Consider the following 16,533-nt stretch of genomic DNA (forward strand, 5'->3'; position numbering starts at 1 on the left):
GTCCACCTTCAAAAAATCGAACCCGAAATAGTCAAACCGAACCAAAAAATCGAACGCCCACCCCTACAACAAACTATAGAGTGGTTAAAAAGTAAAAAAAGACTTACTAATAAATAAAGGTCTTAAAAAGACTAACTACAACAAATTTTTTATTAGAAAAGTAAAAAAAGAAAAGAAAAAAAAAAGGCTTAAAAAGTAAAAGACATGATTTTAGTCCTTTTTTACATGATTTAGTCACTAATATATGTTTATTGTAGTCCACGTAAATAGTGATATTACTAATACAACATGTTCGAAATAACGAAGAGAAGTTGTACTATTCTGGAAAAATATGACCCTTGCAAAAAATAAGAGATAGAAACTTGCAAAATAATTATTTATTTCACAACTCCCAATCAGCCAAAATGAAATCGAAGTTTTTCCCCAACGCCAAATCACTCTCTAGCCTTTCTTTATTGCGGCCAAGTATGGATACACCTTGACATACAAATGAGTGGGGAAACCAAAAAAACCAACCCATAAAAGAAAAAAGAAAAAAACTACAACAAACATATAGAGTGGTTAAAAAGTAAAAAAAAAAGGCTGACTTATAAACAGAACGGGTTAAAAAAGTAAAAGACATGATTTGACTCATTTTTAGGCACGTCTCTCTCAATGTCCCTTCAACATCTCAATCACAACCCCACTCCACCAATACCCACGCACCCAACCGAGTTAACTCAGTTTCCTAACTGAGTTTCCTCAGTGGGTCGACTCGCTATGACTCGTCACGCGCCGCCGTGAGTTGCCACGCTGACGTGGCAATTAACGGGCGCGAATGCCACCCGAGCATCAAACAGCCGTCATTTTCTTCCACTCGATAACCGCCAGCGTATAACGCTGAAAGCATACTCGCTTGTTTAAAAGCGTTCGACCCGAGATGTACCGGGTCGAACCCTGACGAGTTCATACGAACTCGCCATTGACTCAGTGTCTCGTGTCGTTCGACTCGGTCTGAACCTTCACATGCCAAAACATTACATATTTGTCTCCCTAAATACACCTCGGACATGACCAAATCTTGATTGTTAACAGGCTGAGGTACCGAACTCTCCAACGAGTCGAACATGGTTGAGTAATAATGCAAAGCCTCGTTAAACCTGTCCAGGAACACGCTCGCGTTGTGGTTTGCTTCCTGCTCGACGATCGTGACGATCTTGGGGTTCATTTTCTTGACAAGATTCAATACTTTCTCAATCATCCCAGGTTTGGACAACAACCTATGCAGCTCGAACACGGAGTTTACAGCCACAGCCTCAGTTTCCCGAATATCGAGAATAGAAACATCTAGATCTGCTAATGAGTTGGCTACAAATCCACGAAATTCAAATTCGACCCCGATTGTTTCAGCTAATTGAGCTAATTTCCAACCAACTTGTTGTAACGCGTCGGTGTTATTAGGCTGTGGTGGGCCAATTCCGGTTAACCGGAATGCTGGTGGACCACCGGGCCGTAAAGCTAAAGCTTGAATTAGTGCAGGCCATTGCATACCTTGTTTTAAACTGAAATCAACAACATGAACTTTATTGCAATTTGTAAAAGCTTCAAGAATCGCTTGATTTGCTGTAAAATGAGCGAATTTGAGATATGGACACGTTTCATAAAAGTGCATCTGCAAGACATCTGTGTAAGATGATTCAATTGAATAATCTTGTGGGTAGATTTTGTAAATCCTTCGAGCTAATGCTTCTGCAAAATAAGTTGCAACTTTTCTCATAGCACCGGACTGGGAAACCGCAAGTATTCCGATATGTCGAACGAGGGCATCAGCTACATTAAAATCCTCTTGTTGCACAGCTTCAGCACATGCCATTAAAGTATGTACAAGTCTAACACCAGTTTCTTGTGAATCAACAAGTACAACAGGCCTTGTTGATGAATCTGTGATTGAACTCGAAGAAGAGAAACTCGATCTCAACCGTTTATTAGTAGCACTATTACTAGTACTCTCTGATGATATTAAATCTGGTTCGTTGAGTTTGTGAATGTTGGTGTTGAAAACAGCACCACCTGGAATTGCTCTTAAATCATCATCAGATATGATTCTTGTTGCAGAAGTAGATCCATTTGACAAACTTAAGTTATTCTCCTCGAAATTAGTTGAAATCGAAGTGTGACTAAGCTCGGACAACATGCTTTGTACCCAACCAGAAAGATCTGAAGGGTTTTTATGAACTGTATCAGTTGAAAGATGAGTTATACCATCTTCCATATTTGTACCCATAGCCATTTCAAGCTGTTCAAGTTTGTTTGCAACTTCAGCCATATCTGAGGATTTAACTTTATAGCCTAAAACAGCTAAAAGTTCATCCATACCAGCATCTTGTTCTTCTTCTTCTTCTTCCCAGATCTTAGCTTTACCATGGATTTGGGTTTTTTCTCTATCACGATCTCTCTTCATTTTTTCTTTTTTTCTTTGGGGGTAGTTTTTTTTTTTTTCTGTTGAGATTATTGGGTGTTTTTGACAAGTGCTGCAATTTGAGAAGCAAATGATTTCAAGAAAGATGGATGATTTTTTTCATCAATAGGGAAGGAGTTTGAAGGGAAAAAAGTCAGATTTGTTTGCTTGGTTTTTTGTATCAACTTTCAGATTTTTGGAGAGTGGCTTTCTTTAATTTTTCTATTTCTTTTTTTGGGTTAGAAAAGAATATATTTTTGGGGGTTTGTGATGAGAGAGTGAAGAAAGAATTGCTCGTGAAGAGAGGCGCAAGCTTCAAGAGAGGAACAGAAAGGGGAACTGGAGAAGATAAGGAAGAGAAAATAAGCCAGCAATAATGTGACCTTTTTTTTTTTTTTTTTTTTTGAGATTTACAAGAATGTAATTATAAAGTACTGCCCCGGCGCATTTTGTACGAGGGTATTTGATGGGAACGAGGTGTAAGAAATAAAGAGTGATGTTTGAATCTTATAGCGTAAAATAAATTAAAGGAATTTGTGTGGCTAAAAATTATTTTAATAGTAAAAAATACTAGTCCTGTTGTGCCCATCCACCATGGTTGGGCTAAAAAAAAAACAATACTCCTTCGGTTTACTTGTACTTATTCATTATAGACTTTGCACTTCTCTTAAGGAATAGCAAATAGAGTGTATAATTTATCGTGATGCCCATATTAATTGGTGGATATTTTTAATGCATTTAAAAATAATTTGAAATGAGTAATTAATATCATTTGATAAATAAAAAAAAAATTATCTTCTCTTGATATGCTAAAAGTGAACGGAAAGAGTAAATTAAGTTAAATTATTACTAAATATAAAAATATATCATTTTTTTTTAATCTAAATAAAAATAAAAGAGCATCATACAAATTGGAACGGATGCACCATTACTTTTGATGTCTTATTTTATGAAAAAGTGTTCGAATTCTTTTTACAAAAAAAAATAAATTGAAAAGCTTTTTAACAGCTTTCCCACTCAAATGTCTCAAATGGACTTTGGTTCAAAAAGTAAAGAAGAACTTTTACAAAGATCTTTATTTAATTTTTTAAAACACAACTCAGATCTTGTTAATTTATCTGATTAACCTTTGAAATCTGTTTATTTTAGTTTTTATTTAAATATTTTTAAAAAAACTATATGTTTGGATAGTAGTATTTTGTGTTTAACTAATCAATTTGAAAAGTACTTTACTATATTATGTTTGACCAAACTTTCAAAAATGCTTACGGGAGAAGTGATATTTCTGAGCTTCTAATTTTATTCAATTTTTTTTGTCTTTCTAAAAGCTTAGTCAATCACCAGGTTCTCTAAAATAAGTATTTTTTAAAAATATAAAAATAAGCAATTTTGGATCCTCAAAAGCTTGGCCGTGTTGGGTGTGCGAACAAAGTACTACATTGGTAGCTAAAAAGAAAATTGAGCTACTTATAAGGTGTTGGATACTCTTAATGATGTGAGACATTTTGGGAAAAACTGTGTGGGCTTAGCCCAAAACGGACAATATCACATCATGTTAAGAGTATTTTTTGACCATTTAGCCAACAACTATTGTTGGGTGTGCGAACAAAGGACCGTATTGGTAGCTAAAAAGAAAAAAGAGCTACTTATAAGGTGTTGGATACTCTTATAGTTTGTTTGGCAAAAACAGCTTATTTTAAAAAATACTTTTGGTTAAAAGCAGTCTGTGTTTGGCCAAGTAATTTAAAAAGTACTTTTGAGCAGCATTTAGTATTTGGCCAAGCTTTTAAAAAATGCTTCTATGTGTATTTTTCTCAAAAGTACTTTTCAAAAAAATATTTTTGGGCAAAAGCTATTTTTTTAGCTTCTGAAAAACTGCTTCTGCTACTCCCCAAAGCACTTATTTTCTCTCAAAAGTTTGGCCAAACATCTCACTTTTTAAAAAATAAGCACTTATTGAAAAAATAAGTACTTTTGGGGGAAAAATAAGCTTGGTCAAACAGGCTGTCACGACCCAACCCCGTGGGCCGTGACTAGTGCCCGAGATGGACACCCATACACGCTTACTTACCAAATCAGCATATCAATGACTTATCCATATCCAACATATATTAATTATTACAGATATCAAGGGCAGATGTTATCTTAAGCGGTCGCACATATCAAACACATCATACAGGAGCCGCCAAGGCTGTCGTAGAACATATCGTCCAAAGCGTATACATAAGTATATATACATACAAGCGTCAAGGCTGTCATAGCAAATAGGACCTGCAGACATAACCGAACAATAACGACCCATGACCCACATATATGTCTACAGGCCTCTAACAAACACAACAGAATCATATGACGGGACAGGGCCCCGTCGTACCCCTGAATATACACATACATATATATAACGGAAGAGTCTGTACCAAAATATGGGCTCCAGAACAAGGGAGCACTCCAAGGCAGCAGAACAGATAGCCTAAGCTGTCGAGTCACTCACACGAACGTCTGTACCTGCGGGCATAAAACGCAGCCCCCGAAGAAGAGGGGGTCAGTACGGAATATGTACTGAGTATGTAAGGCATGAAATACAACTGGAAAGATCATAACTGTAATAGAGATTCCGGGAGTCAAGTATCATAATAAAGAAACCATTATACCTGTGTAGTACGGAACAAAATCAAACATTTTCATACCACATACCGTACCCGGCCCATTATGGGACTCGGTGAATGAAATCATGTCATTATGTCATTATGAATGCATGTATACATATACCGTACCCGGTCCTCTAGTGAGGGACTCTGTGAATAGAGTCATGTATGTCAACATCATATATCATATATATATACCGTACCCGGCCCTCTAGTGAGGGACTCGGTAAGTGAAGTCATATCATCATATCAGTATGCCATCATACCATCATGCATATACATATATACATACCGTACCCGGCCCTCTAGTGAGGGACTCGGTGAATCAGATCATCATACGCCCTCCTGGCCACCATAACATATCATCATCTCATCATATCATCATATGCATATACCGTACCCGGCCCTCCATTGAGGGACTCGGTGAACAATGCAGTGGAGTGCGCACGATAACATACCCGGCCCGGGACTCGGTGAATAGACATATTGAGGCTTGCACGAACAGAGTCGTGAGAAACTATATGCATACAAATCAAGACTCGATAGATAGGTGCGCAAATTGACACTTGGGGATCATCACTGAAACAGAGATTTACCAGAATCAAGCATGATCTTTAAAAAAACATCAAAGCACTTGCCTTTTTAAAACGGAAATCATGTATGTTATCAGCATAAATAAAAAATGAAAGTCATGTATCAATATAATGTCGTGGAACGTACGACCCGATCCATATATCATAATGTGTTAATATAATGTCGTGGAACGTACGGCCCGATCCATATATCATAATGTGTCACTTCCAAGACTCGATGGACACGTATACTTTTCGACACCCAAAGGCTCCGAAACAAGTTTCGGGTCAATCCGACTTAGTATGAGAAAGTTATGAGCGTTTGAAGTACAGAACCTTCTACGAACATTTCAGAAGCCATTTTTGAAAAATCGAAGCAATAATCATATCAAGTACCTTTCGAATATCGTATGGATCAAATCAAATACAGCCTTTGAAATCATATGTACGTATCAAAGTGTATCAAGGACTTAACGGAATAGTCAGACGTGCTATCATTTGAAAATCAAGACATCAGCCATATCGCTTATCTCTCGAATGCCAATTCGGAAACATATCAAGTAGATCTTCGGACAACATAGATACGCATCAAAATCATATGAAACAGCTTATGAAAATCAAGGACATTAGCCATCCTAGTGACTCTAAGAATAGGAATTTCTTTGCAATCATACATATACGTCATTTGTTCGTTCCATAAAGATCATGCCAAAAGAAAGAAAGGGTAAGCCTTACATACCTTGCCCGCTTTCTATGTTAATCCGAACTTAAGTCTTTCGCTTCGCAAGATCTACAACAATATTCATATATACCAAACATTAGCCATAACACTTAAGAGTCCAATTCTAAACCAACACTTTATCTACAGAAATTTCGGCAGCATTTCCCCTGTAAATGCAACATCCCCGAAAATTCAACTCGGCCAAACATACAACAACAAATCCGAGAATTCAACTCGGCCAATTTACCAACAACAATACCACAGTCATTCTAACAATAGCCACAATCAATTCAAAAAGCGTACTAACATTAGCAACTTCTTTCTACAAACTTCAACGGCGTTTCATTTACGTTCAATTCATAATTGCTTACATATTCGATTTCTAATTCGCAACCATTCAAACAATATTCAAGAATACTTCAAACAATCCGTACTATATTCAAAATAATTCAACCAATATGCCATTCCACCCGAAACTTCCCAAATGCAATAACAACAACAACAACACATTTTCTCCTTTCAAATTTATGAATTATACTAACAATTCACACATTAGCAACATTACCTTCCATAAATACAAAAAGTGACATTAAAATCACATTAGCTTCTAAAACAACTCTCCAACACTTACAACTTCAACTAGAATCATTAAACTTTCATTAAACTACATATTAGTTATAGTCGTGTCATGACATCTTTAAAATCACAAGTTTATTAATATTTATGACATGTGTTAAAACTACTCTTTTTTTTTTGTTTGTGAAAATGGAAAATCGCCCTATTTTTTCATAAGTATAGACGAAATGACGGGTGCTTGGGTAAAGTATAAGATGATGAACCAATAAGGAACGTGATGATTGATAAGTAATTTTTCATTCTCAATCAGGAATCTCATATTCGAGTTCTATTGATTACAAAATCTCTCTGTTAGAGATAACTTTACCACGTAACGTGAAACTTTTTTATATAAATTCGAATTAATTGAACTTCAATGCAAATAGTGAATATCGAATAAAACCAAAGAGAACAAGTATAAAATGATGAGCTAATGAAGGGGGCACAAATTCTCTGGTGCTTAAGACATTATGTTTTAATGGAGGAGTCCGGAACCAAAATGCCAAAAAAAAAAACATTTTGAACCAAAATACCCCAACAAAAAAAAAGTTACCAAAGTACCTTTAGCGCAGTAAAATATTGCGCTATAGCACTTCACGGAGACGGAGCCTTTAAGTGCTATAACGCAGTATTTTACTGCGCTATACAAAACTTTCTCTCACTTATAACGCAGTAAAATACTACACTATAGGAGTCCGTCATTTTCAATAACATCACATTTTCACTTCTCTTTACGTAGTTTATCTTTTTTACGTAGTTTAGCCGTATATTAATCATGCTTTGAAATTCCGGAACTTCAATATTTTATATAGAACTCTAGTTATATTTGTACAATTAATAAAATAGGTTCAACACATCAAGAATACGCAATACTTTGGATTGTCATTTTAGTGGTTGAAAAGTGCTCGAAGTCCTTTTTTATTTGAAGACTTATAGTCATTAGCTTTAAGTTATTTATCTTTTAGGGTTTCGTCTTAGTTTTAAATTAATGCTTAACTTTATTTCGAATGTGTCATGTTTTTTTTTATTATCAATTTAGGATGTGAAACTATAAACAATAATTAAGACTAAGATAATATTTATAAATATGCAAAAAATATATAATATTTACGATAAATTGTACAACACTAATGTATATATACTATCGAGGATGGGTCCCATGTAGTATGCCGGAGACTATCCCTAGGCCTAAGGCTCATACCATCCCCACCGCCCTCGCCATCGTCTCCATCACCCTTTTTCCTCTTAATAACCGGGCACTCCAAGTCATGATCATCTCCTCTTCCCCTAGCCCTTGCACCCTTAACTAGAACGTACTTCTTCTTGGGATCTAGTCCCTCTAGCACGCTCAGAAACTCAGGCTGAGCTGGGTCTGGAAACTCGACCTCTTCCTCGTCGGGAGTCGTCACTACAGGCACCGAAGGATGAACCTGAAAAGTAAATAAATATTAGTACCATTTCTTATTTATATTGAATACATTAACGTTATTTATTTAATCAAACCTGTGTGTCAACGGGCGTCTGAGTAGGCTGCTGAGATGGGTCTGTAGGCTCCTGAGATGGGTGTGGTGGTGAATATGAGGTAGTCTCCTGGACGACATGCTGTTCGAAGTCCAAGTAAAGGTTATAAAAATTAAATAAATATTTGCCTTATATTGAATAAAATTAGTTTTAAGTAAAAAACTTACATGCGCCTCGGTAGTCTCATGAGAAGACACCTCTACCTCGGCAGGCTGATGAGAATGCTCCGGAATGGGCAGCTCCTGTGGACCCACTGGCGCCGAATCCTAAAATATGAAAAAAAATGAAATAATAAGTACTTTAAATGATCAAATATGTATATTAAATATTGACCTTATATTGAATAAAACTAATTTTAATTAAAAGCGTACATGTGGCTCGACAATCACGTGGGAAGACATCGTTGGCTCGGCAGGCCCATGAGAAAATGCCAGAGTGGGTGGCTCTGGTGGATCCGCTGGCGCCGAATCCTAAAATATAAAATAGTACTAAATAATGAGTAACATATATATATATATATATATATATATATATATATATATATATATATATATATATATATATATATATATATATATATATTTAAAATAAATAATTTAAATGAACAAATAAGTATTTTAAATACTAACCGGGATCAAAAAATCATCGAAGTCAAGAATCCGGGCTCCCTCTAAATTCCTTACAGGCCGCTCATCAGCTAATGAAGTGCGTAACGCCGCCCAATCAACGTTATCACGCTCCTCCATGTATGCATTCTAGCTTGGCTGTGATGAAGACCCGGGTATCTCAGCAAGTAAGAGCGCCGGCGTAAACGTAGGTGAGTCCCCAGGTGAGCTGCCACCGGCCTGGAACGGCTGCGGATGGACTAGACCGTGAACGCTATCTGGAATGGGATCGCCCTCATCCGCCTCATCTACCAGATGGTGTCCTCCACCACCAGGTCCTCTAGCAGCAGTAAAATACTGGGTTATAGCACTTAACGGCTCCGTCTCCGTGAAGTGTTATAGCGCAGTATTTTACTGCGCTAAAGGTACTTTGGTAACTATTTTTTTGTTGGGATGTTTTGATTTAAAATGTTTTTTTTTTTTTTTTTTGACATTTTAGTTCCGGACTCGTAATGGAGAACCCATGAATCGTGTCTTTGATGTGGAGGTACATGAACCTTAGGGGCATCTATTTGTGTGATGTGGACTTCATTTTTAAGTTCATTTGCGGTGCTGCCACGGCTTTTTGCTGCTTTTATGTTGCTGACGGCCAATTTCCTATCTTTTTTACAAGAAAAAGAAAATCATTCAACGACTTTCATTTTACGAGGATATATTTCCTAAATTAGACATTTTGAGTTCGAGTATTGAATGTGATTTTTTTTTTTGGTAGGGAGCAATTTTTTCATTCAAAATAAATAAGAATAAAACTCAGGAACGATACAAACACAGATACCGTATCCCGAATTAGTCGGGCTACAATACATGTATCCCGAATGAGAAATAAAAATAAAACTACTCTCATTTTTGGATTGAGGAACATATATGTTTGTCACCAAGTATTTGATCAAGTAAAATCGTTCAATTCTTATAAAACCTATTGTCAAAACACTATTAGAGTGGAGGAAAGAGATTAAGCGACCCGATTTTTTTTTTTCGTGCGATGAGAAATGATTTTTTTTAATATAAAATTATGATCACGTGATTGTCTGATAATGAGCAAGAAATATTCGTCTTTCTGCTTAATTGAAAGAATCAAACTCATTATTCGTTATATGTTCTTTATGAATGTCAACTGAATAATGTCAGTAAATTGATCCTGACCGTTCAATTATTTGATAACCATAAATATTTTTTCTAATAAACGATCAAGATGAGTCAGGCTCAATAAGATTCGATCATTCCTATATTTCTATTAAAGACGGAGAACTGAACCAAGAATCTTCGTTTTGATAAATGGATATCTATATTTACACTTACTCTAGTTATGGTTCCTCAATATCCATCTTTCTGCTAAACAAGATATCCATTTATCGTCTTATGAGTACCAACTAAACATCATAAGTAAATAAATTCTGACAATCAATTAATAATCAGAGTCAATAATTTATAAATAATTCGTGCGAGTCATTTGATCAAATATTATTTGTAAGGAGAAAAACTTCACCAAGAATTTCATGATAAATAAATATTCGTATTTGCACGAAATTTTATTCACGATCCTTCAACTTCACATATTAATTATCCAGACATATGAATATATATATTTTTTTTTTACCACCCCTCAACCTACGTGTCTCTCAATCGCGTTAATGTGCATAACACGTCGGCTAGTACTAGACTAAATAAAAAGAAAAATTGATAACAAAAGCAAAGAGGAAAATAGAAAGCCTAGGCCTGCGGCTGGGGCTGGGGCTGGGGCTGGGGCTTGGGGCAAGGGGGCCGTGAAGTTTTATTAAATAAAATAAAGAAAAAGAGAGTGAGGGCCATAGCCACCTTCAGGCTGCAAAATGCCAACACCTTGTTTGGAACTCTGGATGGTCGTTACAGATACCTTTTATAATAATGTATCTTATCGTATTGTATGGTGGAGTAGTGTACTCCCTATGTTTCAATTTATGTGAATCTATTTTCTTTTTAATTCGTATCAAAATAAATATTTTTTTTTAATTTGAAAATAAATTTACTTTATAAAATAATTTACAACCACACAAATATTCAAGACTTATTTTGAACTACAAGTTTCAAAAGTCTTCACTTTTTCTTAAATGTCATGCTCAGTCAAATTGGTTCACATAAATTGAAACAGAGGGAGTATTATTTTGAAGAATATAATATTTAGACAGGTTGTATCGCTTTTCGTCGTTACATAATGCTATACATCTATAATTTGAAAGGATAAAACTATAAGAAAGATAAAATACGGGTAAAATTATTATAAAAAAAGATAGAGTAAGGAATAAAATATAATTATTTGCAAAGACAAAACGAGGGAAAAAAAGTAACATAATGACGCGATCCGACGAAATTGGTCTTTACATAAAATGAGGCTTTTCGTCGTTCCATAACGGTGAATTTAATAAGTAATAATCAAAACAAAAATTGTATATAAACTAACAACACAATACTACATCCAATTCGTAGTAAGTGAGTTTTTGGGGCGTGACATGCATCGATTACATTAATTAAAGGTTCGTTTGACAAATTATCCATTTACTCTCTCCAAACTTTTCTTAAATGGAGAAATAATCATTTTTGAGATTTGAGAAACTCATTTGCGAGAAGAGCAACTTAAAAAAATTAACTAATTATTACTCCATCCAGATAAAAAATAGTGTCCATTTAGTTTTTTTTCTTAGATAAAAAAGAGTGTCCACTTATTAAATCAAGAAAGAATTAATCTTATTTTTTTAAATTTACCCTTATTAAATGCTATGTGATCAAATCTCAATACCTATTTAATTAGGAGCAGTTTAGTCAAATTATCTATTTTTATCTAGAAATTAATATTTTCTTAAGGGTGTGCAAATAGCTAACTGAATACTTTTTTTGATTCGGAGAGAGTATCTCTTTGGAGTTAATATTTTTTATTCATTTTAGACGAAAAACATGATAAAAATTTATTTATTTTGAAACGGATTGGAGTAGGAAATAACCATTCAAACAGGCTATAAGGGGCGAGTGAATGAATTATTGGGAAGGGAAAACAGTTACTGCAGGGGGCGACGCCGTACTGACACATCTACCACTAAGTTGGTCCATTCAGCCATGTGATTGATTCTGCTGTTTTCCGATTCCTTCCCTTTCTTTCTGGTCCCTCCTTCCCACGTTACTCTCCTCAATTTCATACTACTAGGGACTATTAAAAATATAGTAAGAATAATCTCATTTTTCTATAATATCTTATAGTATTATTTTTTGTTGAACTAAATCAGATAAAAAATACCTTCAATATAATGTAATATTGTCTTGAAAAAACTTTTTTTGGGTTGGGGTCTATCGGAAACGGTCTCTATACCTCTCATAAGGTAGGACTATTGAGTATATTCACCCTTCCTAGATCAAGTGATGGAATTGTACTGGGTTATGTTATTGTTATTGTATAATGTAATATTGTCTGTTTAAATTATTTATGCGAAAATTTTACAAAAGGCCTCCTACCATTAAGAGCAGGATCCAGGATTTTCATTCAGGGTGTTCGGAAAAGAAAAAAAAGCTAAATATACACTATCATTTTTTGCTGAGGGTGTTCAAAAGTTAATATATGCATATAAACACAGAAAATTTACCCTACATATACACTGTAATTTTTTATCGAGGGTGTTCGGGTGAACACCTTGGCCCCCAAGTAGATCTGCCCCTGATTAAGAGTATTCAGATCTTACACGTCATATGTAACATCCCAATTTTCAACTATAAATGTGAAATTTTATTCGTATGACGAGCAATCATCCTCTCAAACTAAGTTCACGAGACCCATCATCACAATGTACAATCCAAGGCCCCCTGACTCGAACTAAGTTCACGCGGCCATTATCATGTTTACGCGTCAATATTCGAAATTTACTGCATACCACCCCGCATGACCGACCATATTTTGCCGTTGAAGCCTAAAGCTAGGTTTTTCTTGTGCTTGTGTGTCTCGAAGCTATCTTTGGCATGATAGAGGTAGTAAATCAAGCCATCCGCCATCGTTCCGCAATCTCCATACCCGTCTCATAGAAACATTGGGTTTGACGCTAGTTGTTAAGCTAATCAAACCAACCCAAAGATATTTTTAACGTGGTGTAATAATGTATGCTTTGGGCCAAGGCCGCACGATTTCCCCCCAAAATCTCATATTAGTAAGAGTATCCTTACACCTTACATGTAGCTTCTAAATCTTTTCAACTATCAACGAGAGACTATTTTTACACAATAATTTTATACAATGATATTTGACAGAACACCAATTATTTTTTTTAAAAAATGAATGACTTTAGAACTTTTGGTCTCACACATTCCGTCACATTTATGTATTTATAAGAATGTGTCTTTAAGGGTAAAATGAATTTTTGTAATAGGTACTTAAAAAGGCATAAAATGAAATGGCGGGGAGATATTTCTTTTCATTTCTTGAAATAATTTTCCTTTTCATTTGTTCAAGTCATTAGTAATTGTAATACATTACCCTCAAGTTTTAAGAATCATAATAAAATCACTACCAATAGAATATTTATTTTCTGTTTTTAAGTTCGGGGACAAATACATACATTGACCTTAAAAATGGAGGAGAATAAGTATTATCAATAGCATGGCTAAGCATGAAGGAGTAATGATCAAAGTGAAAATTTATAAATAGAATATATACTCCACCTAATTCAATAATATGAATCGATAAGCTTGTACGTATTTTGACAATGACATGAAAGGAGACTATTAAAAGTAGAACAACGGGAATAGAGCTTATGAGAATTATTTTGACACCTCACCTGTCTTCAAGTAATGGCTCATCTCAACTAGAATGTGACAGTTAATAGTACTAATATTTCATATATGGAATTCAAACATGGATAAAAAATATATTTCACCCGATATAAAAGAATTTGAACTTAATCAATCAGTTATTAGAGGCGAATTCAGAATTAGAAATTTATGAATTTTTTAAAATAATCTCAAGTTTATATAAATAATAATAATTGAGTTCATAGTCCACATTTATAAATAGTTATTTTTTTTTTAATAAAAATATAGAATGAAAAGCTACTGAACCTCTATAAATCCAGAATATGCTCTAGATCTGCCACTGACCTTGATAACAAACATGTAAAGATGATCATTTTTACTTAATTATATGAAAATAATAAACTTATCTTCTTTTACTCTCTCATTTTCATTTTTATATAGCGATGTTTGATTGGACACTACATTTATTATCACAAAAAATTAAAACTTTCGATCTTAAACACGTCATGATATTTTTATAGCTATAAATGCACGCCATCATGAAGGGTAAACGAGAAGTACTACAGCCTCCAAAGTTTGTGGTGAGTGATAAATATCTTTTTATCTTTAACAAAAGATCTTGAATTCAAGCCCTGAAAATGAACTCGTCTTTGGTAGGCACATTTCCACACATACGTTCCAAATTAATCGAATTCCAAAACAAATACAATTGAGAAAAAAGTACTATAAATGAAATTATATAAATGAAATTGTTTTCAAATATCAATGGTGTCATTCTCTCTTAACATACTGAAAAGAAATTGTGCATGAAACAAAGGGAACAGTTACTAGGCTTTAATTATTTTATGAATAAAAGACCGCAAACCATGACATCTCTACGAAAGCAAAGGAAATTAGTATTAATCAGATCAATTATTCTCAGCTGAGTCGCCAAAATGTGTTAGGACATCTGAAAGTGTTACGGTACTTCCTTTTTAATGATTGTGCTTAGTTAAATATGGATAAAAAATCTGTACTTTGAACGAATAAAAATAAATAAAGTTGATCGTGGTAATAATAATAATACTAATAGAAGTACTTTGGGTTTTGATTTACTATGTTATCCATTGACCTCATTTTCCATATCACTTATTGAACAAACTCTCCAGTTAATTCGTGGTGTAAATAATTTTCCTTATCCGGTTTTTCTTAGCCATGGCTCTGAGTTGTCTATTTTGCCAGCAAAGACTCACAAAGTCTGAGTTGTCTATTTTTTATATATAAAAAATAAATTCCTTTATTAATTCTTGGACTGATTTTTTTATTTTTGACATAGGCTACATTTCAAGAACCAATAAGTTAAAAATAGATATAATCCTCTATGGAAGATGGATTATTTAAATGTATTTATTAGTTAGGATGTTTACAGGTTTCTCCATGCTAAGCGGATCCTTTACAAATTACAATCATAATTTGAGCTATCGATCTAGAGATTATCACAAAACGGAACAATTCCTTAGCTTTCACAACCTAAATAAATTCTAAGATATATTCTTTGTAAACCGTCGTGAGCCGGCATTTCTTGATGAAAGAATACGTCTTTCTCAACACCTATAATGATATATTTATAAGTAATTATTTAAGATTTAGGTGATTAACTAATTAAAGGTCTAACTAGCGCCATTATGAGCAAACCCGATTCAATAATACTTTTTAAACTTTGAACATCAAAGCCAAAAATCTTGAAGTGGCTGCGGACAATATCATAAACTTCATTGAAAAACCCTTACAGGAATAAAAAGAGACAAACATATTATCTAACACTTTTAATTAAGCATGTGTAACTCGATTAAAAGATTTACACATAAATTTGATCTTTTTTTGGGTGAATTTGAAGTAATTTTTATAACTTTGACGAGTCGAACTGAAAGAGAGAGAAGCTCCGAGTAACTCAATAGACTGAGTTGAGAAATACAAATCCACAAGTATTTGATCAATTATTAACCCTTTAAAATAGAATTTTTATCACCATCCTAGCTTAAGCCTTAATGCACGTAACTACCTATACGTCCATTTCATTTGATAATGGGACTTTTTATAATTTATTACTTAATTCTACTTTTATATGCTACTATTTGTGAAATAATTTGTTCCATCAATATTTTAGCCGGCATGGACTTCTAGAGAAATTAACAAAGAGGTGATTATCCCACCAAATGCATTAGTGATGAATAAATTAAACTATAAAAAGGTATTTAATTGAATTAATTAATGTTAGATGAGTAATTTTAACATATCTGAATTGGTCTACATACCAAATTGACATGATTGAGGAGATCAGTTTGAAAAACAATAGGAAAGTTGACCCACAAGAAAATGGAAGTGATAGCGATTTAAATGATTTTAATTATTTTTAATAATTTTTTTTATCTAGTCGAAGGTCTATTTTCTATTAATTTCATTGTGACACCCATTAATTATGAGTGGAACGTCTACGAATCACATTAATTTAGACTATGATCTGACGAACATTCCAATTTTCAAATATGGGATTCCATCACAACGTCATTTTCCATGCCCTACTTGAAAACATTAGCGACTAAATCCTCTAAAA

At 34.1% G+C, this 16,533-nt stretch overlaps 1 protein-coding gene across 1 annotated transcript; it reads right to left on the reverse strand.

Annotated features, from left to right (window-relative positions):
• Positions 1-362: 362 nt before the first annotated feature.
• On the reverse strand, positions 363-2,843 carry LOC132613500 (DELLA protein GAI-like). Its single transcript, XM_060327537.1, has one exon. The coding sequence runs from the start codon at positions 2,438-2,440 to the stop codon at positions 758-760; it is 1,683 nt and encodes a 560-aa protein (XP_060183520.1). The 5' UTR covers positions 2,441-2,843; the 3' UTR covers positions 363-757.
• Positions 2,844-16,533: the final 13,690 nt, after the last annotated feature.

This window comes from Lycium barbarum, chromosome 10 (assembly GCF_019175385.1).
Source record: "Lycium barbarum isolate Lr01 chromosome 10, ASM1917538v2, whole genome shotgun sequence".
Taxonomy (NCBI): Eukaryota; Viridiplantae; Streptophyta; class Magnoliopsida; order Solanales; family Solanaceae; genus Lycium; species Lycium barbarum.

What these genes read in the sequence shown, in the direction of transcription:
- LOC132613500 (XM_060327537.1), bottom strand. Translation starts at nt 2,440, where the DNA reads ATGAAGAGAGATCGTGATAGAGAAAAAACCCAAATCCATGGTAAAGCT.